We start from the raw sequence: 22,910 nt of genomic DNA on the forward strand, positions 1-22,910 counted from the left end.
TTGCCAATGAAAAGATTAGAGTGGCATTTGGCTGGAGTGCCAAGATGCATCGTTGCTCTTGCCACACCGCCATGGCAACGGAAGCTTTGTGCCTTCCTCCCAGCCCCCCCACTGGGTGACCAGACTGTACCAAAGAGTCATTTAAAGATCCTGGGATTCTTCACATTGACCCTAACATTGAGCTCGTTAGTCATGTACAACGCAAAAGACATTTTCATGAATTCAGCCGTGTTAAAAAGACATTTGCTAAGTCAGCTTTGATTGGCCGCTCATTTCCATGCCTTTATTTTCTCTTGACATGTAAATGAATGAGCTGCATGAGTCTATTATAAATATGCACATAACCTCAGCTGAGCACCTCTGCAGGCCCATCCATCCCAGCGCTCCCATTTGTCATGCAGGGCACCTCTGTTCCCCGGTGGCCAATCACGAGTGCCTCCTTGGCAACCAAAAGCAACCACCCCCCCCTCCTCACCACCTCATCATCATTTGTGATTGACAGCCTCCCACAGGAAGGAGGGGGGTTATTTACCTCCTTATGTTCTCATGGGAGTAAGTTAATGATCCCAGCCAACAAAATAATACAAAGAGGGAAAAGCCTGAGAAGTCGGCGCCTGGTTGAACCATTTGGAGCAGTTTCGGCTTCCTTTAGAGAGGATTAGAGAAGAAGAGGCTGTGTGAGGAGAATTTCAGAGATAGCGGTGAGACAGACGAAGCAGCAGAGCCCCAGACAGAAAGTGGGAGCTAAAGGGAGGCTTCTGAGGAAAGCCGGTGTTTTTAGAAGCATCTCTTTCTGGGCTTTATTTCTGCATTCATCTGTCACCCGGACTATGGACTGTCTGTTTGACTGACTAACAGACTGAGAGGTAAGGGATCATCTGTATTTCCAATAGGTGACACTTTAAAAGTCCCCTTTAAGTATCTGTTAGACTTTCAAGTCAGGCTTTGAGAAAGTTTTGCCTTGCTAAAATAAACATGCTTTGCAGTCTTCTGCATGCTTTTTTTTGTCTATTTGTTTGAAATTCAGCAAATTATTTTGGGATTTAAGTGGAGATCACAATGAAAACAAAATATCAGTGGCGATGTTATGTTGCAGCTATGATCTTTTTTTTTTATTATTATTAATTTTCTCTGCAACTGAGTTGAATTATTTTTTAGGCTCCACTGCATGTGTTTCCACATGTACATACAGCCATAACTATTGCATTTGCATTGAGTTTCATGCAATTACTAATATATTAGTGTTCTGTTACTTCAAGTCATTATCTGCCTTAACATACCTTCAAATATTAGTTGTTTTCATTGCTCTCACATTTCTTTCCATATTTTATTGAACCCCGCAGGCTAAAATGAAACACAAGGAGTCCTGCCAGAGCTTTTTGGATTGCTACTAATCCAAACCAATCCATGCCTTATGTGCTGTGGTTTTACCACAAAACATAAACATTTGCTTTAAACAGAGATACCTTATTAAGAACAGTGACTCGATGTCGCTGACAAGGTCATCTGAGGTACCGGCCTCTAACTGAATGCCCCAAACCTCATAGCTAAACAGTGATCGTGGGCTAGCATCCAGAGCTGAGACACTGATCAAACTTTAAGTGATCAGCACCGCTGTTTGGATGCCAGTCCTGTCAGCCAGCACATGTTTGTGTTGGGAACGTTCTCCACGTAGCCAAAGAGTGGTGCCAACAATCTGAGACAACTTTCAACACTATCTGAGTCAACTGTCGCAACCACACTGCATTCCTGTGTGTTTCCATTTCGGTGTATTCACATGGAAAAACAAAAGGGTGGATTCGCTCTGAGAAATAAGGTTGCTGAGTCCCCCGACTGTATGAGGTTTGCTTGATCACTGTCTGTGCTGTGGGGAACATGTCAGCTGCCAGCAGAACACGGTAGCTGTGTGGCAAAAACAGCGGATTGTCTGTTCTGCTGTCACGTTAGTGCATTAGGCCATTAACTTGGACACACAGTGACACTGTCCTTTCTGGAGAGCATATTCTCGTCATTGATTACTGTGTTTATTTATGCACTACTTCAATCAGCCGTATTGAATCTCGCCCTGGGTGTGAAACACATTTCCAGCTGCAGTAGCTCAGAGTTTGCCGAGGATAAATTTAACATGTCATAATACCAATTATGCAAAACTCAAGACAGAATGTGTTACCAATGCGCTGAATGTTGTTTTTGTGGTGTGCAGTTCAGCTCTTTGGATGAAGTTCAGTTGAGGATGACAAACCAAAGCTTTGTTGGGAGTTGTGACAACACTCCATGCTCTGATAGCCTTGAGTGATAGACCAGCTGAAGTCCTGCCCCTCTTGTGTGATTGGCCAGTGCAACAATTTGCAGCCCTCTGTGTATAGATGGGATAGGTACAGTCGTCAGTGAGAGCAGAGGAACGGGTGGAAAGTTTCGACCCTCCTACTGCTTTTCAGTGGAGAACAGGGTTAGAGGGTCAGAACTTCACAGGGAGCAGAAGAGACGAGCCACTGCACTCAAAGTTCAGAGCGCTGCACTGGATCAGCTTGGCACAGTCCAAATATCAACACTGGCTGACTTTAAAGGTGGCTTTTTTCCTCTCTTGCCTGTTTATGGATGTAATCATGTGGCGGGTAAGTCATTCTTGACTCAGTCTGTATTTTGTGTTACTGAGCCTCTATGTTTTGCTACCAAAACACTGAGTCATCACTTGTTTCCAGGCCTCCAGGCACAGCTCTGCGCAAGTGCTGAGGTTGTTTGGCCTTGTTGTGTTCACAGGTTCCTTCATGTTTAGAACTGCGGATAATACTTGGGAGATAAGATGACTAAGTGAGAAGGCCGAGGGGGATTTTGTAAGCGTCAAAGAGAGTGGGAGTAGCCGAAGTAGGTTTCCAGTGTCAAAGCAGCTATTCGGTGTGCACTTTGTAGAATTTCCTGAAATGTATATGCACCTAACTGGACTCTATCTAAAACAATACATTAGAATTTGTAAGAGCAGTCACTTGACTGTGCCTTGCAACATGATGGTGGAGTGAAAGTTCTTTTCCTCGTCTCAGAGTCACCTTTTCTCATAAAAGTTTTTTATTACCTTTACCGAGGGAGATAAAAACCAGCCTTTCATCCACAATCTGCTAGCCTCGTGGCCCACAAAATACCATTTACCCCACTGATAAGATAAAAGATACAGACTCTCCTCCCCTGGCAGTACATCTGGACACAGTTTGCGATGGGCCCACATGCATTACACACACACACAGGAGTCGTTTCACACCAAGCTGTGGCACAGATAAACTGGGACATTGCAGTTAGGTCTGTGGTTCCCCTTATTAATTAGTAACTTAGCTTGTTCCTGTGAGGAGAAATGCCAGACATCTTCCCACCAGAGCGCCTGCTGTCTGCCTTTGATCACAAGTGTGACAAATAGATATCAAGCTGTCACCATGGCAACACATGTGGAGGTCTTCATGAAGAAATGTTGCATCGTTTTTTTTTGTTTTTTTTTTAGTGGGGGTAAGCTGAGGGGGCAGATTTCTGAATGTTAATTGTGATAACAGTGAGGATGGGGATGATTATGACAATAATTATTATGATTGTTGTCGCAACTACTTGTAAAATTGGGAAAAGTGCAAACAAAAACAGCACAGTTAAGGCTAAATTCAATTTGCCATATTCTTTTCAATTATAGCATTTTTTTTTCCACTGAGAACTGCAAAATGTCTCCATGTAATTTTGTTGACATTTGTAAAGCATGAAAGGTCTCCTCTGAGCGAGGAAGCGTCAACATTTTGCTGCAGTTTATAAATCCGCCACACGATGTCGCTCTTTGACCGTTTTCCCCCGCATTAATAAAATCCATTCTTGTTGAATGACGTTTACAAAGAGCTGTAAACACACGAGGCAGGGCGGACACGCAGGCCAGCAGCTGGTTTGTGCACATTTATGTTAACGAGATGCTTCTATCTGCACTATAGTCTTAGCTCGGTGAGTCATGTCCTCAGTGAGCAGCAGGCGCACGGCCACATGCCTGGAAAGCCACATTCTGTAGAGTTCCTGTGGTTGTGGAAAGGATACAGTGGAGGATTTTTTTTTATTATTATTGTTCCTCCTGATGCCACCTGCCAAACCACGGAGAGGAAATGAGCCTTTTGGTGCAACTTGTGACACTGACCAGGAAGACCTGTTCAGCACAGACAGTAAGAGAAATGATAGGAAGAGCTTGTTTGGCTGACCTTTAAGCCTCTATTTCCACTTCTCACTCTGTAAGAAACTCATTAGCTCCAAACATTATGTACATTATTGATTTTTAGTGCCATTTCCTCCTTAATGGAGTTATCTTTTACTTTCAGAACAATTCTGTGTCTGTAAGCATCAGTTTGCCAGATGAGTTCACAGCAAAAAGTCATACTTTTGGTTGACAGATGAGTTCTTAATCCAGTAGCCTCGGTGTTTAGATTTGTAATTAAACTGCCCTCCACAATCATTGAAATAACTGGAAGAATGGATGTTGGTCAGGGCCAGGCCTGGTACAGCTAATCTCAGTAATGTGTGCAGCTGCAGATCAGGTAGATTTGTCAGTCTGATCAGCTGGTTGGTGCTGCCACAGCTGTAAATCACATTAGGCCTGAGTGGGCCGCTGCTGAGCTGGCTGCTTTAGGGAGCAGCAACAGGCCACACATTGGTCACAGCCACGCTGTGAAGACAGGATTACAGATAAATATGTTAGGTGTCTGCCCCAGGAGAGAAGACAAAGAGCGATCATACTCTTTCAGTGGCTGAATACATGGTTAAGAGCCATCATTAAAGGTGATGAAAGAGCATAACCAAAAGGATTAGAAGACGCTTGAGCAGGTAATTGTCTTCCTATCTGAGACATTGTAATTGTTTCATCCCTAAATGACCCATTACTTCCTAATCAAATAAAACCACTCGTGTTAAGGTGGTGCTCAAGTTCATCATCTGCCAAAGCGTCACACAGTTGAGTGCGCACATCTCACAGCTGCCATGCTGATAGTCACCATGAAGCACCTAGAGTCGTGATTCTGCTGTGCAACCCGTACGCTTCAAGCTGCTGTGAAATGTAAATGCAGATTTTTCTTGGAATGCAGATATGGATTTCTTTGAGCCCATACAGATAACTGATAATGCTTCTCATGGCCGATACAGATAAATATTTTCAAATTTTTGCATTTTGATCAAAAGTTCTTGCACATCCTTGGGTGAACGCTAAGCTGTAGTGAGCAAAGCTGGGTGATTTGATATTCCATGACCTCTGACCTAACCACATCACTATGTAAGATTCGTTGTAAGTCTGGTAGACTTTTTCTTTCCTCTTGGCATCTTTGAAGAACACGTACTGTAAAGTGCAATCAAGTTGTCTTCCTCTGAAACTGTAAAAAGTTTGGCTTCTTCCTTTTCTCTTTCTTCTTCCTCTTCTTTTTCTTCTTGTTCATGTTAATGTTCTTCTTCTTCTTCTTCTTCTTCTTCTTCTTCTTCTTCTTCTTCTTCTTCTTCTTCTTCCTGTGTAGATGCTTCACTTGACAAAACTAAGTCAATGACAGCAATTTGGCTTTGTACTACCAGCTCTGTTTATCAGCTATAATTTCATTTCTAATATACAATAGCCAGTCGATTGCAGGGCAACATATAGAGACATACAACCATTTACACTCACACTCACACCTAAGGACAATTCAGAGTCACCAATTAACCTAATGAGCATGTTTTTGGTCTGTGGGAGGAAGCCGGAGCGCCCAGAGAGAACCCACGCATGCACGGGAAGAGCATGCAAACTTCACACAGAAAGGCCCCGCCTGACCCGGGGATCGAACTGGCGACCTTCTTGCTGTGAGGCACGCGCACCTGCTGCTCCACCGTGCCGCCTAATAATAATAATAATAATAATAATTATAATAATACTAATAATAATAATAAATCTTTTATTTCTGGATTTTTCCTCAAAATATTAATCCATAACAAACATATCTGTTAATAGCAATTATATTAACATTAAACAGATAATATTAACTGTTCTGTTGTTCTGGCTGTTTATATGGGATTTGGTTATTATATACCATGGCGTAGCTTTTGTCATTTTTCTTGTCTTAATGGCTGCATTACAGTTCTGAGCTTATCTGTAGCTGAATGAAGTGAACTATGAATCTCTTTGGTCATCGCATCTCACGCTTTTTGATTTTAACGTTTCTTATGTAGCCTCAAAGTGCAGCAGCATATCAATACGCTCTCTATCAGGACTGAAGTATACCCAGATGGGATTGGATATGCGATATGGACCGGCCCTAAAGGTAGTGAAACTTTACCTACACAAAGCCTCGTGTGGAAAACTTTGCATTGCGTAGACGTGTGCCTTCCAATACATCAATTTTGTCAGCACATCCTGTTTAAATGCGAAGGAGCGAGCAGGGGAGGTGGGGGAGTAGGCAGGAGTTTGATCTCATGGTACTAAATTCCAGTTGGGGAATGCCATGGGAAACCTGGGGAATGCCAGTCACATTCCCACTTGCATCTCCCAAGCAGCCACCGCATTGTGTGAACTTTAGCTCATCTTTAATATTTACAGTGTGTATCTGTCTCTCAGAGAGGATAGTCACTCTGGGGACTCCTTTGAATGACAGCAGAATTCAAATGGAGCGCGGCGGGGGTGTGTCTGGAAATTGAGGCACATGGTAAGCAGATGGTACCTCGGTGATTCCCACATGAGGGCCAACTGGGACAGGCTTGTATGTAGCAGATGATGTTAACGTAGTGTCTGTCTTCATTTGTAGCCTTGTCTGTCAGAGAGGATGCTTTCTGTCGTTCAGTTTTGGCTGTCAGGAAGTTGAAAGGGGCTTTTATAAGATACTTAGATAAGATAGTTATACTTTTCCCATCTATAGAGCGAGACGGTTTTCTGAAATGTGACCCTGGTGAGGCCCGAGCCTCTGGAGACACAGACTGTGATGTCATTTGCTTATTCCACGTCATCGCCGAATTTCAGACCTCTGTCCCACGTTCCGGTTGAGTCTCGCTGCCTCTCACACGGCCTCTCAGCTGTGTTTGTGTCTTCAGCTTTCCTCTTTGAATCCCTGGTGGCATTGCCAAGAAAAGTCCCGATCCACAGCATTGTGCTGCTAGAAAGCAGAGGGGACGGTCACACAAGGAAACCTGAAACTGATCCTGATGCTTTGAATTTCTGAATGGGCAGGGCTGAGAGGACACTAACCTGCCTGTGAGGACATGGGCTGGGGCTGTGCACAATCCTGTGCCTCTGCTTATTTGCTCTCTCTCTCCCTCTCCCTCTCTCTCTCTCTCACACACACACACACACACACACACACACACACACACACACACACACACACACACACGCACACACACACACTCTCTCTCTCTCCCTGTTGTCTGCTCTCTCTCTCTTCTTCCAGTACTGGCCAGCGCTCCAGCTGTAGGTGGAGCTGGCTTTCCTGGAATTGTCGGGCAACTTTTCCTGTTGTGCTTGCTACCTCTTGCTCAATCTCTTGCTTAATGACAGCTCTGCTGCAGGATTACTGGGGCTGTGAAGACTTGTGCCATCTGGATGCCCGTCTCTACAGCGTGCTGGGGTTTATGGCTGGTGCATTTGTTGTCATAAATATGTTTTCATGATTTAGGTCAGAAGTTCTCCCTCAGCAGAAATGTCTCGGCAGTGCACAGTGGGGCGAAATCCATCGGTGGGTAAAGTAAACTGTGTATGAATGGGAGAGCTTTCAGGAGTGCATAATGTACTGTACTTGGGGCTGCAGTAATGCAGTTGGCAGTGACTCTTTGCAACACTGTTGTTTTACAAGCTTTCTGTAACTTCGGGGTGTTTTGTGTCACAGGCGATGACATCGGAGGATTAGCATCTTTGCATTGTGTTTGTCATACAAGGCTCTTTATGCATTTTGTATTTAGGACAGCCCAGCCGGAGTAAGGACTCAACCTGTTTGACGAGACCTGTGCGACACCGCTGTTTTGTAGCTGATAGCTTTGCTAAAAATGACGTGATGTCTCGTGTCACGCAAATGCCACGCAAATTTAAAAAATGCTGGACAAGTAATATAGCAGTTTTATGTGCCACAGTTTGGTTTTTCTGTGGAGATTGCTTTGCTTTTAGGCTACTTATATATGCATGAATTATTCCCTGCAAACGTATGGTAGTTTAGAACTGAAATTGAAATAAAGTGCATAAAAGAGTATCTGACATTTTAAAGAGAATATGTTAATGACTGATGAAATGACAAAGAAAACAAAAGGCTTGATGTTCAACATATTTTGTTTAACGCTCGGGGGGTTTGCACAGTGAACAGGCTGTCTTTGATCCTCTCTTATAACTTCTAGACACCTGCATTCACCGCTTTGTCTGTAAAGAACAAAATAGCAAAGAAACAAAGGCCCGCAGATGCATCACAGTCGTCACCGGAGACAAGTGCAACAATTGCCTCTTGTCTTGTACAGTACAGTGGGATAGCTGAGTGTCTGTGAAGATTTGAATAGAATGGAAAGAACAAAACCAGGTCTGTGGCTCAGAGGTAATTGCTGTATCCTCACAACTTCAAAAGGCTACTTGTGCCCGACTGTCCTGATAATGAGCTTTTGCCTTCTTCACACATAATGAGTGGAGGTAGAGAGTTCACGTAGAGAGACGCTGTGAGCACAGTGTGTCCACTCGCAGCTGGGGTGTCTGACTGGCCGGGAACAAAGGCTTAGTGTCTGCGATAGTGTGGAGCCCCAGCCATCAGCAAGCAGGCCAATAGACTTCTGCTTGGCTGAGCTGTCAGTCCTCACTGGCCTGCTGGCCTGCGGACTACAGTATAGAGAGGAACACATGGGGACAGGCTAGACTATTCCTGTGCCAAATTAAAATGAGACGCTGCTGCATTCTCTGAGATGTAAGTTCAGCCAAATAGACCATCTACATGTCTGATGTACGCATAATATGCAGACACGTCAGTATGTGCACATGTGTGAGTATTCTGCTGCTTGCATCTATTATTTGTACAGTATGCTTCATTTCCCTAATCAGCTGTCTCTTACAAATATATGCAAACGCTAATAGTTATATTCATGTCTTCATATTCAGCTTGCAATGAAAATCTAATGAAACTCAAGACAGCGATGTGTTGTTTTTATTGTCATAAGCTCTTGATGATAGAGACAGAATGTGCATAATATCTGTTTAAGGTATTGTTTACACGTAAGCTTCACGTCTAAATGTGGACATTAGAGCTGCAAGTGATTTTCATTTCAGTTAATCTGCAGATTATTTTCTTGATTAATGGATTAATTGTTCGGTCTATTGGATGTCAGAAAATAGTTAAAAATAAAATAAAATAAAAAGGCTGGTGTTAAGATTACCTAAAGCCAACAGTTCAAAATCCAAATCCTACCACATGAAGTAAAGCTGAAAATCACAGCTGACAAGCTGAAACAAAGGACTGTTTTTTGCTTGAAACATAATTGAAAGAGTATTCGATCATTATGATAATTGCAGATACAACCTCCCTCTTTTCATACCTGTCACCGTTTTCTAATTCATTTCTGCGTTGTCTTTACAGATAGCTGATCAGCTTCCCTGGATTTCGCTGACGACCCCACTTTGTTTTGCCTGAAGATGGAAACACTGGAGTCGGAGCTGACCTGCCCAATCTGTCTGGAGCTCTTTGAGGACCCGCTGCTCTTGCCCTGCGCTCACAGCCTTTGTTTCAACTGTGCCCATCGCATCCTGGTGTCACACTGCACGCCCAGCGAGCCAATTCAGTCCATCAGCGCCTTTCAGTGCCCGACCTGTCGATATGTCATCACCCTCAACCAGAGGGGCCTAGAGGGACTGAAACGCAACGTTACATTACAGAACATCATTGACCGCTACCAGAAGGCTTCTCTAAGCGGACCTAACTCTCCTAACGAGACTCGGCGGGAGCGAGCCGTCCCCGACAGCAAAGCCATGACATCTCCCGGTGACCGGGTGCAGTGTCAGTTCTGTGAGCAGGACCCTCCGCAGGATGCCGTGAAGACCTGCGTCACCTGCGAGGTGTCATACTGCGACGAGTGTCTCAAGGCCACCCACCCCAACAAGAAGCCTTTCACGGGCCACCGTCTAATCGAGCCCTTGCTGGACTCCCATCTGCGAGGCCTCATGTGTCTGGAGCACGAGGACGAGAAGGTCAACATGTACTGTGTGACAGATGAACAGTTGATCTGTGCATTGTGTAAGCTGGTTGGCCGACACCGGGACCACCAAGTGGCAGCCCTCAGCGAGCGATATGACAAACTCAAGGTAAGATATGATCTGTACTTAGAGGAATGCTTGAGATTCATGATGCACTGGAGACAGCTGTGCCTACTGAGTTTAGCCACACTGAAAGCTGATTTCTGCTTTTCTTCAAACCCTCTTTTCAGTCTGGTATCACAGTATGACATTGAAGCCTGCAAGTAATGATTATTTTCATTATCTTTTCATCAAAGTGACGTCTCCAAATAGCTTCTTTCATCCAAACAACAGTCCAAAACCCAGAGATGCTCCATAAATAACAAAGAAAAGCAGCAAATCCTCACATTTAAGAAGCTGGAACCAGCAAAATGACTGAAACGACGATTCAGTTATCAAAACAGGCGATTGATTTTGTTTTGATTGGATTGATTTATCAATGAAGCTCTAATGAGACAGTCTCCTAATAAATGTGCTGACTTTAAATTTTAGAAAAAAGAACAAGTAAGTTTTTGTGTTGCTTGATTTTAGTGATGTAAAAATGTGCGCAGACATAAGTTCATCAGCACATCTTGAAAAGTTGTGATGATAATGCTAAATCTCATTAGTTGCTTTTCACCGTACAGCTTAGCTGAGCCAGTCGTTTTAAAAGAAACAAAAACTTTTAACATTGTTTTGCAGGGTTGGGTTCTGATGGCCTTTTCAATTTTGGATTCGGCTCCTGGTCGGTAAAATGCACAGATTCTTTAAGCTCTGAGGCTAAAAAAATGTTTTTTCTTAGTGAAGATGAAATGCAAATATTACCATTCTCACTAAAATCTGTCAAAATAACTGCAATGTGATTTTTTTTTTTTTTTTTGCACATCATTCAGTCCTGATCTAAACCGAATCTTGAAGTTTTTTAACTTTAGTTATTTGCAAATGATGAAAGAACTTAAACTTAATGAGATTCAGTGAAGAACTCGGATTTGATGAAATGCCATTGAACGCCAACCCTGTTGTTTTGTTGAAAATACTTAAAATCAGACCACTGTGTGAATAACAAATTATGCAAATGATTTAAGCCACTTCAGAAACTGTGATGGTCCTTGCAAGCACAAATAAGTTAACACTGCATAATGTTATTCCAAGTGAGACGCATCTGTGTTTATTGTTGCAAATGAAATTTGAAGCAAGCAGTGTCTTTAAAACTTCACATGACAAACAATATGAAACAGCTAAACCTAAGAAATAACTTCCTCATTTAAAGGAATTTTACAGTTATGTGTGTGTCTGGTGATATTCTGTATTTTTCTTATTGTCAACAAATCCTATGAAAAGACAAGAGTGCGTTTATATCTGCCTCAGATCTGCACTGTTGTCAAAGGCACATCAGTGAGCTGCACTGTTGCACTGGGTGACATGCTCCTTCACTGTGATGAACACGGCACTGTTGTTTATTTTCAGTCGATCCCGCATAAACCGTCCTGCTGCTGTAAATACTCGCAAGCGTACCAGATCTGTGGCTGAAAATTGTCCCAGACCAAGACGCTATTTAGCGCTTTTTGAGAGACGTTTGAGAAACAATACAGAGCCCAGCTGTTTAAAGGCAGTAACTTGGCTTCTTAAAAAATGTAATCAATATATTCATGACTTGTTTTGAAAGATTTACATGTCCAGTATGGGCTTGGGGCTTGATTTTGGTCTTTTCATGGGATGTGTTTACAGTGAAAAATATGTTGAATTGGCAGCCATACATAAGCCTTTGACAAACAGTATAAATGAAGTGAGGTAGAGGCTGTCTCTCTCTTGGCCAGCCTTAAATGGAAAGGCACCCATTGCCACCAACTACTTTCACAGTTTTAGGTTAAGAGGAACTGCTCACTTTGAGCAGATGGGCCAATATCAATAAGGCATGAGAGGAGGCTGTTAGCTGGAGCGTATAAAAAGGTGGCTCTGTATTCCCTCCATTATGGACGTGAATCAGCTTCTATCATAAGAATGAGATTTCTAGCTTAGCGAGGTCACGCTGTGGGTCTCCAGCAACCTCTTGGGATCATTTTATAGTCTACATCAAGACAATCATGCAGTGGAGCTTTATTGTGAAGACTTTGACCTGGAAATATGAAGTTCGCTTAGATCTACTGTATGTGACTCCATTTAAGGAAGGCAAATGGCCTCGAATCATCAGAATATGGGGTATTTTAGTCTTTCAGTTCATCTTGAAGTGTGTCCTGGGGATAGCGAGGCATCCACTGCATGAAATAAAAATGATGGTTTGCTTTGTGTTGCACAAACATTCACACCGTCCGTGCATGACTCACAAAAGTGGGGGTGGTGGTGTTATTGTATCACAAGTAACCCTCCAAAACCCTTTTGTGCCCGCTCCTCTCTTTCACAATGCTTAGTCACCGTGGATCAGGGATGCAAACAACCTTTTGCAGCATTTTGCAGCGATAGCTCAGAGGACCGCTCTTAACCTTAATCTCCTTTGTTTGATCATGCTGTCGTTGTGCAGAAATCTCCTGGCCGCTTTCTCTGTGTGGGGCGTGATCGTTCACACCAGGAGGCACACCAGGTGATCAGCATCATTTCTTCAATTCCACATTCAGGGAGAGATTTAGTTTAATGGGAAGACCTAAAAGTTAGTGTGGCTTTTCAGGGGCTTCAGCCTTTGGAAACCAACAGAATGTCAAATAAATGCCTCTCTCAATGCAGCAGGTCAGCCACGTAGTAACGAGACATGGTAATTATAGAGAATTATAGTATACTGCTTTGTGTTTTCATTATTCGGAGCAGTAGTTGATGTATTGTTCTTTCTCTTTTAATAAGCACATTCTGCTTGTGGTTAAAGTCAGCAGAGTGCTGAGATGAATAGAGTCCTTTATCCTTTATCTTCTAAGAGACTCCTTCTCTATGATCCGCTTTCTGTTATGTATAATATCTTCAGCTGCTTGATGTAACCGTACAATTGGATATATTCTACCAATTCCTGTTTTCATTTGTCTGTGTTGACCTCATATCACATACACTGAGCTGCTTTGTTAGATGCCTCCAGTGACATAGGAAAAAGCATTTCCCATCTTAGAGAGAAATTGTTTTGTTTTTTTTTCCTTCGGGCACGCAGGACAGGACCCAGGTGGCATGCAGCTGAGCTTGTTCATAGTTGCTGTTTTTTCCAAACACATGTTTACAGTCACAGTGCCTCCCATTTCTCAGACATTCCCACACAAAGGGATATTGTGACATTGTAAAGAGTGTGTGTATGTGTGTGCAAGCATGTATAATGCTGTAATTTCTTCAGGCTGGCATTATGTGGCATGATCCTGGGCTGGTATTATGTCTACTTTTATCTATCCATCATTTATGGCAATTCGTCCTTTTTTTATGGTCAGAGGAGCATATTCCAACATGCAGTGGGTAAAAGGGAGAACATTTTGCCCATTGCATGTTCAGGAAAACCCCCTGCTAGGTCTGTCGCTGGGCTTCTATATAAACAGACAAAACCCTCACAGGCTTTTTAAAGTTTGAACTGAAGTTGAGCTGAACGGCTGCGAGCTGTGGGAAGAAACTCGTGTAAACACAGAGAGAACATGCACATTTAACAAAGAAAGCACCAGGAATGAAACTCAGAGCCAGGACCTTCCTTTAGTGAGGTGACAGTGCTGATCACTGAACTGCATTTTAAGTGAAAAATAGGTAGTTATTGTCATGACACTGGCACTTTAGGATTTTCCCGAACAAAGAAGACTCCTCTTCATCTGCTTTCATTTCATTCGAAGGTGACCTGCCGTGCCGTATATAAACACTATTGTCGGCTAACCTGTTTAACAGAAGGCCATATGCATCATTGCAGCCACACTGCATTGTGTCTGATGAAAGGTTAAATTAGAAAACAGGTTTGAAACCTGCTTTCGCTCCCACGCTGACTGACAAGTCTTTTAATGAACCTTTTCCCCAGCAGACATGCTGAGTTGCTCTAGCAGGTGAGGCTCAGGTGTTCCTAAAAACATTAGCAGCAGCTCTGTGCTGACAACATGTGCGTTTTAGTCATGACAGTGTGACAGTACAATACTAGCACACTGAAACTGATAAATGTAACTATTTACATCATGTGCCTGGTGTCAAAATGTCTTACAAACCAAAATAAATCTAATTTATTCATCTTTTCTGAAGCAGTCAGAGTTTGTTTAAAATAGTCAAACAAACCCAACAGACTCTGAAATTATGATCAGAGGAGAATCTACCATTGAACACGTCTACAATACGCTGTCTATGGCAAATACTAATTGGGCCTTTAATGCAGTGCATTGACAGATACTAGCTAAAAAGTTTGCACACTTTGATGTGTGTGTCTGATTCAGTGAAAGCTAAAACAGCCGCTCCAACAAGGCACAAACCACAGGCGCTGTGGTGTTGACAGGATGAAGTGACAAACTCTGACAATGGATCCAATTTCTAATGTTGACACAGGATAAAACTCCAAGTCCTGACAGTGACCTGTCAGGACCGTGAGAGGAAGGAAGGGAGACTGGCCAAAGCAAAGGTGTGGGACCAGAAGCAGTCACGTACAAAAGGAAGCTGCTATTCTTTCCTCTCATCAGCTTGAAATGATTCTGGGAAAAGAGACCTCCATTAGAGAGAGCTGTCTAAACACATGAAGGGTGTTAATGTTGCAGGAAGAGCCACACTTTAGGCCCTCTGAGAACTACAGTGCACTAAAATGTTAGCGGATATACATTTGGATATATTCAACATCAGCTTTGATTCATGCGTTATGTTCCATGTGTCCATTTTCAAAGGTCTGCACTCGCCTCACCTGTACCTGCAACTCCCAAATGGCTTTCATCACTTTCCCTTCCATTTAAATAAATCATATTTGTGAGGGTGGTAAAATAAAGCCTCTGCTATTTTCGTGCAGAGTGACGCACCCGCCTTATGAAATCACAATGTGGGCCATCTAAGCTGAAAGAGGTCTACCCGCCAGCCTTGCACCTTTACAGGCCTTTTATTCTCAGTTTGTTCTCTCCTTTTGACTGTTTTCAATGTTTTGTTTTTCATCATGTGAAATCAGCCACAATGCTCCCAATTATATGTCGAAGCGGAGCGTTTTCCAACGTTTGCGCTTTCATCGTACGGAGATGAATTGAATATTAAATCCACCTTGGACCTTTTTTTTTTTTGGACCATAAAAATGTCAAATGCATTCACATATATTATTAAGGCTTTGATTAATAGATTCAAACACACCTCTCTTTTGTTCCAACTGCACTTTTCACTTAAATCATTGATAGCGCGCTTAAATGCAATTACATATTAATCTTTCATTTAAGGAGAGTAGCACTTTATATCACAAGATATTTTGTCCTGCACAGTAAGCAGTCATCATGCTACCCAATTACAGTAAGAGATTAAGTTTGAAACATAAGCCTTTGATCTGAGTCAGTGATTAACACAGCCGGGGTTTAGTTGTCCAAATCACTGGCAGATGCTCTGCTAAGCTCCGTGGCCTCAGCAGGCAGTATGATGGGATCTTTGGCACACAGGGAGGACTGGGGGGCTCTACGCTGATCCGAGCCCGAAATGTGGCCACTCATATCCAGAGGCAGCCTTGTGTGTTCTCTCCTGTGCCCATTACACTCGGGCCAGATACGGTCCTTATGTTCCCATTCACCTAACCCTCCTCCAAGATTTATTCAGCTGTTTACTGTTTGATGCGGGGGACAGTGTGTAATGACATACTCATTTTCAATTTCGCTCTGCAGCAAGCCTTGGATTCCAACCTCAGCAGTCTAATCAAGAGGACCAGTGATTTGGAAAGTCTGATGGGCAAACTTATCCAAACCTGCCAACATGTGGAGGTGAGGTTGTTTATCTGTTCCCTTTCAGGTGCAGGCTCCTCGCTCCTGTGGCATTTCATGAGCAACAATTCATTAAATTATTAACACAGTGATGAATTACTGTATCTGAGAGTTGCTTTTCATCACGTCAACAAGATGAAGTGCTCATTAGTCTATAGATCAATCATTCCTGTAATATGCGTACAGTCCGCTCCAAATTTAGTACTTTCAGAGTATGTATGTATAGACCTATAATAAAGCTTAACCAACCATTGGTTCACATAGATTTTAAAGTCAGCGAGCAGGCTTGTTTTGGCACGTTCGAGTGTCACCGTAGTAAAAAAGAGTCATCGCTGGGTGCCACGTGTTCATCATAGCGGCTGTGATCGTGCCTGTGTTCGGGATAAAAAGACAAACTGTGAACAAGGTCGTCTGATTGCTGCTCTGTCCTGCGCATCATGAGGGGGCAGAGTGATCCTCTCTTGTGGCTTTTTCTGTCACACGGTGTTTGCATCAAATTAACTGTGCTGTCAGTAATGTGTTGGGAAGGAAACAATCAAATGAGGCTGCAGTTGTGCAGCAGAGCAAATGAATAACGAAACCCTTGGAATGTCGACTGTCTCTTATCTGCACTTCTGTGTAGGTGAATGCATCGCGGCAAGAAAACAAGCTGCTGGAGGAGTGTGACCTGCTGATTAATATCATACAGCAGCGAAGACAAATCATAGCGACCAAGATAAAGGAGGGAAAGGTATTGTTTATCACCTTTTGTCACCTTCGTCTTGATAAACATTGTTTGTTTGTTTATCACCTTGCGCTTGTTGATAACCTTTCGTCCCCACGCAGCCGACAAGTTAGCTTACATCTGAACACCTGAGCCTGCAGCTCTTCAGCAAGCTGTTGGTTAAAACCAACAGATGTTGCACTTTAAGGCGAGGCTGCGTAACTTGTGAAAGAATCAACAACATGCTCTCCTTCTTACAAATAAAAAGTTTCATCCTTAAGCGATAAAACACACTCTGAGTGAGTTCAGAACATTAAGGGTTTTGCTGCTACAGCCTTACTCACTGTGTACACTGTGAAACTGACACTATTAAGTCACTTCACTAACTTTATTGCTCTTCATTACTTGTGCTAGTGTGACGCAGCAGTTAAACATGCCCCACATTGGCCCCGGTTTAAGTCACCGAGCTCAGCATCTGATTATCCTAAAAAGAAATATTTTGAAAAACCCAGTTCATTTAACGACACTTCCTGCTGATCTGAAGGTATTTCCAGAATCCTCAAAGACGCTTCTAACTATCCGGATGAAGAAATAAGGATAAACAATATGTTTAACACAAGAAACACATTACAACAGAATCCAGACAGCACAAGGATTTCTACAACCTCAATAGTAAACACACAGTTGAATTAGCTCCTGTTGGAAAGTTTGAACTAAAACGGAAAATTATCATCATCATAAATGTTGAATTTGTGGCAGATCTGTTGCATTGAATTGCATTGTTAGACATGCTTGTTGTTTCCTGCTTGGGGTCTCATTCGACTTGCTTTCAGTTAAGTTATGATGTCTGTAGAGCAGCTGGCTTTAGTGAATCTTAATTCGGTGAAATGTATCTGTAATTGCCAACAAAGTCACATAGCCTGACTTTAAGAAACTAAACTGTAATAGCTTTTTTTTGTCTGATTTGTTTGGACTATGTTTCATAAACTCAACGGCTGTAGATTCTGTTAACGCAGAGAGGAGCATGCAGTTCTTTTAAATTACGCCATGAGATTTCCCAAATTGAGGGTTATAAGATCTTAACCTGACAGTGATGACTTCCTAATTGTCTGCTACATTCTAATTAGATATGTCTCTTTAATTAAACCCCCAAGTTGCAAACGAACAAGTTTACCGACAGCAGTTTTACAAAGTGTTCCTGAGCCCATGTAGTAATATCCTTTATACAATCATGTGTTCAAAGTGGTGAACCTCGCTCCATCCTGACTGAGCCTTTCGAGGATGCCCCTTTCATACCCAATCATACTTTCATCTGTTACCAATGAACCTGTTTACCTGTGGAATGATCCAAACAGGTGTTTTTGAAGCATTCCACATATTTCCAGTCGTTAGTTGCTCCTGTCCCAACTTCTTTGAAAAGTGTCGCTGCATCAGAATAAGCAGATATTTCCAAAAATCAATGAAGGTGATGAGGTCAGACATTAAATATGTTGTCTTTGTACTGTTTCCAGTTGAGTAAATGTCAAAAAGGATGAGCAAGTTAGCACATCTGAACCTTTTTGGAATCAGGGTTGCAGTAAACATGTGGTCTCCCTGGATGCTCCTTGCTCTGAAATACTCCCCAGCCTGCAGCGTTTATCACTGTTTTGTGGTCAGTTTCAGTCCTCAGCTGTGGAGTACCTCTGGCATACATTTGATATGCATATGCTGTGCCCCTTGAATCATTTCCCATCCTTTTCCCCTGTTAGATGCCATTAGAAAGGCAATGGCACGCTGTGCCATGCTCTGTCAGAGTGAGGTCAGCCCTGCTTCCTGTCATGGCCCTCTCTGGAGGAGGTCTCTTTCCTTCCTTGCCCCGTGCCTCAAGTCAAGTCCTGAACTTGCTTTCAGCCGCTAAGCCAATGAGACACAGATGTGGGACAGGATGGTAACTGTGGAAGTGTTGTGTGGGATGTTTCACTCCCAATACGCCTCTCATGCCAGTGTAGCTTTTAGAACAGGTTGAAGCTTGCAGTCTTGTGGGCATTACACAACAGAGAAATCCAGTTGTCAAAGGTGTAAATCCAATTTTCTTCTGCGGGAATTTTCTAATTGGTGAGATAAAATCAAATCGAACATATGGTAGGTTGGTGCCGCATATAGTAGGTAGTACATTGGCTATTTATCAAGCTTTTCATCTATCGACGTGTCCTGTTCTCCCTGCCCAGGCGGTGCGGCTGAGGAAACTCGCCCAGCAGATCGCCAGCTGCAAGCAGTGCATCGAGAGGTCCTCCTCCCTCATCACTCAGGCCGACCAAACTCTCAAGGAGACAGACCACACTCGCTTCCTCCAAACGGCCAAAAGCATCTGTGAGAGGTGATGGAGGAAAGAACGCCATCAGCAGACACGGTGTAGAAAACAGTCACCCATCTAATCATGTGCTTCTTTTATTCCAGAGTTTCAATGGCAACGGCATCCTCTCAAATCCTCTTACCAGAAATTAACTTGAATGACACCTTTGATACTTTTGCTTTGGACTTCACAAGGGAGAAGAAAATGCTAGAAAGCCTGGATTACCTCACAGGTGAGTTAAGCACACCGTATCGCACTGCATGGCTCCCTCAGTGTGTGCTGCCATGAGGGCTTTTGGGCAGTTATTCACTCAGGCTCTGTAATTCCCCAAACCGATCATTTTTACATGATTTGTTGGGCTGATTTATCCTAACAGTCCATTTGAAATTGGCCTCACCTTATCCTTCAATTTTGTATGATTTAAAGGCTTTGTCGTGAATTGAAGATATTTTGACTGTGTGCCTGTTAGCGAGTGACAGCAAACGCAAAAAAAGCTCACAAATGTTAGGCCACAGTTAAGCTTTATTTTCCGCTGAATAAAACAGGTTTGATTGTTTACACTCAGGCGCCCGTTGTGCAGTGTCAATTTAGCTCTGCATGGGGGCTGTTGCTGTAATAGCTGGAGGAACTGCAGCCTAGCTTAATTACACTTGTCAGAATATACAAAAAAAGCAACACACAAATGGATGATGCTTCTTACCACCACTGGTCCCTGCAACATATCGTGAGGTTTTTTTTATTATGATTTTATATTGTTGTGTGCAAAATCCACTTAGCGTTCATTCCTGAGTTAGAGAGCAATGTTTGTCTTTTTTTTCGATTGCAGCACCAAATCCACCAGTAATCCGCGAGGAACTATGCACAGCTTCATATGACACCATCACAGTTCACTGGACATCAGACGATGAATTCTCCGTTGTGTCGTATGAACTCCAGTACGCCATTTTCACCAGCCAATCGAATGTTGTCAGTAAGTCTATATGCAGCTCTCTGGTGGGAGCCCAGTCTGATGTTTGTGGTGGGAAACATGACAATGATGGAGGGATTTGAAAGGGATTTTGCTGAAGTACTTAAAATTGCTTGGGAGCTGTGTTACAACATCCAAACATAATATTGTATTGTAGCAGCAGAGGAGAGCTCCGTCCTGGCTCTTGTGGGTAATGAGATGACACAAAGTACACTGCAGTGCCTGGGAAGGGATACGGGGAAAAAATAACATCTCAGTCAGAGTGGATTTACATCCAGCTGCACATCATAAGCTTGATATTATCTCGGGGTTGAAATGAGCAGCAGACTGTTTGAATTGATTACTCTAACAAGGTCACAACATGCTCGATCAAGCAATTCATTCTCATCCGCCTCAGCGCTCAAGCACACTTGGATGAGTGGAAGCGCGACTGTATTTGATGAGTCAAAAATAGCAGCTATAGACTGAAACGCTGCATACAATTACGCTGTATTGTCTCTCTTCTTGATTCCAATGCTGGGTGATGTTTGCTCCTTGCCAGTGACTCTCTGTGTGTGTCTGGGCTGCAGGTTTGTGTAACTCTGCTGATAGCTGGATGATTGTACCAAACATCAAGCAAAATCACTACACTGTGCACGGGCTCCAGTGCGGCACCAAGTACATTTTCATCGTGAAGGCCATAAACCAGGCTGGAAACCGCAGCAGCGAACCAGGGAAACTCAAGACCAACAGTATGTCAAGCAACTGTACAGAATTCATTCTAGAATGACTGAAAGTTGTAAGACATTTCAGAAACTAGATTTTTTTTGTCTATCAATTTCTTTAAGGTCAGCCTTTCAAGTTGGACCCGAAGTCAGCTCACCGGAAGCTGAGGGTGTCCCATGACAACCTGACAGTGGAGAGGGACGAGACGTCGTCCAAGAAGAGCCACAGTCAGGACCGCTTCTCCAGCCACAGCAGCTACGGTGTTACAGGAAATGTCTACATCGACAGTGGCCGCCATTACTGGGAGGCTCTGATTGGAGGAAGCACATGGTAAAAATATTCACCTGTTTTCAACCAATGACGGCAGCATGGCCCCTGGGATGGCAGTGTCTGTCAGTCAGCTACTTTGGTCCAGACTGAAATATCTCTTCCTTTTTTTTTTTTTTTTTTTAATCTTCAGTGATCTTCTGACCTTTGCTCTAGCGCCACCAAGAGGCTGACATTTGCAGTTTTTGAGTGAAAAAAATGGCAGCTGTTATGTAGTAACTGTTATTACTATGAGATTTGATACAGGCATTTGTGTTCCCCACAGAATTCATTATAATAACTTGCGGTGATTCTGTAACTTCACATCAAAATCTTAATTTGTCCTGTATTTTTGGTTTATGACCACATACCTGCAAATAATGACATGTCCATTAGCCTCAGCTCTACTTCGTGTGTAGTGCTAATTATCAAATGTTAGCATGCCATCACACCAAATTATGCTTAACATTATACTTGCTTACATGCCAACAGGAGCTTTTATCAGGAATGTTTCAGGTTTAATATGCTTCTATTTGTGAATTGTTTTCTTTTTTCCTTTGGGCCACAGGTTTGCAGTGGGCATTGCATACAAGTCAGCACCGAAACACGAGTGGGTCGGCAAAAACTCCGCCTCCTGGGTCGTGTCTCGATGCAACAACTCGTGGGTGGTGCGTCACAACAGTAAGGAGATGCCCATCGAGCCTTCGCCCCACCTGCGGCGTCTCGGAATACTGTTGGACTATGACTCTGGATCTCTGTCTTTCTACGACGCCGTCAGCTCTCAGCACTTGTACACGTTTGACATCGCCTTTGCTCAGCCAGTCTGCCCTGTGTTCAACGTGTGGAACAGGTGCTTAACAATCCTCACAGGACTGCCCATCCCAGATCACTTAGAGGGGACAGACTACAACAACTGACAAAACCAGTCCTGCTGGATTTCCTTGTGTACCCAAAAAGACACCAGATTGCCTGCACCTCATCAACTGTGATGTCCACGTACGCACTGTTGACAAAATACAAGCAGTAACCGAATGAGATGCAATGAACGGCACAGGTGTACAATCCTAATCAATATGTTGAAATGAATTAGAATTATTTAAGAACTGATTTACAAGCATCTGTAGATGTATTTCTTTGCTTTGCACATTTATGTACATTACACTGCTGGATGGGTTTAAGGGTTCGCTCACAGTATGAAATTCATGGAGCTTTTTCCAAATAAGCTCCAGGTTGGTTTTTTTTTTTTTTTTTCTGCCTAAATTCATATTCTACACTTTCCTAGTCATTTGCTCTAAAAGGTGATGACGAATCTTTAAATGCAAATGACAAGCGAAATCTCCCACTTTAATGTTTCTGGAAGGTTGTATTATATCTTATTTTAAATCTAATGTTTTTAAAAGATTTTTTTTTAATTCATAGCACTTTGAGAAGTTGTCACTATAAAATGCATTTCAAAGCCACTTGTCCCGTAATGCAAACGTTTCCTTTTGTCAGGGAAAAGCACTTAAACAGATCAGTAATAAAACAGTTAACAACAGTTTTAGTTAGAAAATGTCACATCAAATTGGTCAATTCAGTAGTTTTTAAATATTTATTATCTGTAAATGCTCGAGAACAGTTCAGAATTATGGGATTATTCATCTCCTCATTGTAGCTCTTTCAAAGAAGGTCTTTGTCTCAATTTTCACATTTAAGTTTCTCTCTGGCAAGATGGAATAAAAGTGACTTCATTTGATTATCTGCGTGAATTGTCTTTTTCATTTGTTTGACGTGCCGCATGCTAAAAAATGTCTCTCTGTAATATGATAATTTAATACGCTGCGCACTTGTTGTTTACACTCATTTATACT

General features: G+C 42.7%; 1 protein-coding gene across 3 annotated transcripts; it reads left to right on the plus strand.

Annotated features, from left to right (window-relative positions):
• The first annotated feature begins 691 nt into the window (after positions 1 to 691).
• On the plus strand, positions 692 to 22,805 carry mid1 (midline 1). Of its 3 annotated transcripts, XM_070976336.1 has the most exons (11): positions 7,469 to 7,688; positions 9,555 to 10,276; positions 12,705 to 12,764; positions 15,952 to 16,047; positions 16,670 to 16,777; positions 18,958 to 19,106; positions 19,187 to 19,314; positions 19,909 to 20,052; positions 20,619 to 20,780; positions 20,877 to 21,084; positions 21,629 to 22,805. In XM_070976336.1, the coding sequence occupies exons 2-11, from the start codon at positions 9,611 to 9,613 to the stop codon at positions 21,975 to 21,977; spliced, it is 2,070 nt and encodes a 689-aa protein (XP_070832437.1). In that variant the 5' UTR covers positions 7,469 to 7,688; positions 9,555 to 9,610; the 3' UTR covers positions 21,978 to 22,805. The 3 variants fall into 3 exon arrangements, with proteins under 3 accessions (XP_070832439.1, XP_070832437.1, XP_070832438.1); XM_070976338.1 differs by lacking the exons at positions 7,469 to 7,688; positions 12,705 to 12,764 and adding an exon at positions 692 to 866; XM_070976337.1 differs by lacking the exon at positions 12,705 to 12,764 and having other exon boundaries at positions 7,470 to 7,688.
• Positions 22,806 to 22,910: the final 105 nt, after the last annotated feature.

This window comes from Chaetodon trifascialis, chromosome 12, assembly GCF_039877785.1.
Source record: "Chaetodon trifascialis isolate fChaTrf1 chromosome 12, fChaTrf1.hap1, whole genome shotgun sequence".
NCBI lineage: Eukaryota > Metazoa > Chordata > Actinopteri > Chaetodontiformes > Chaetodontidae > Chaetodon > Chaetodon trifascialis.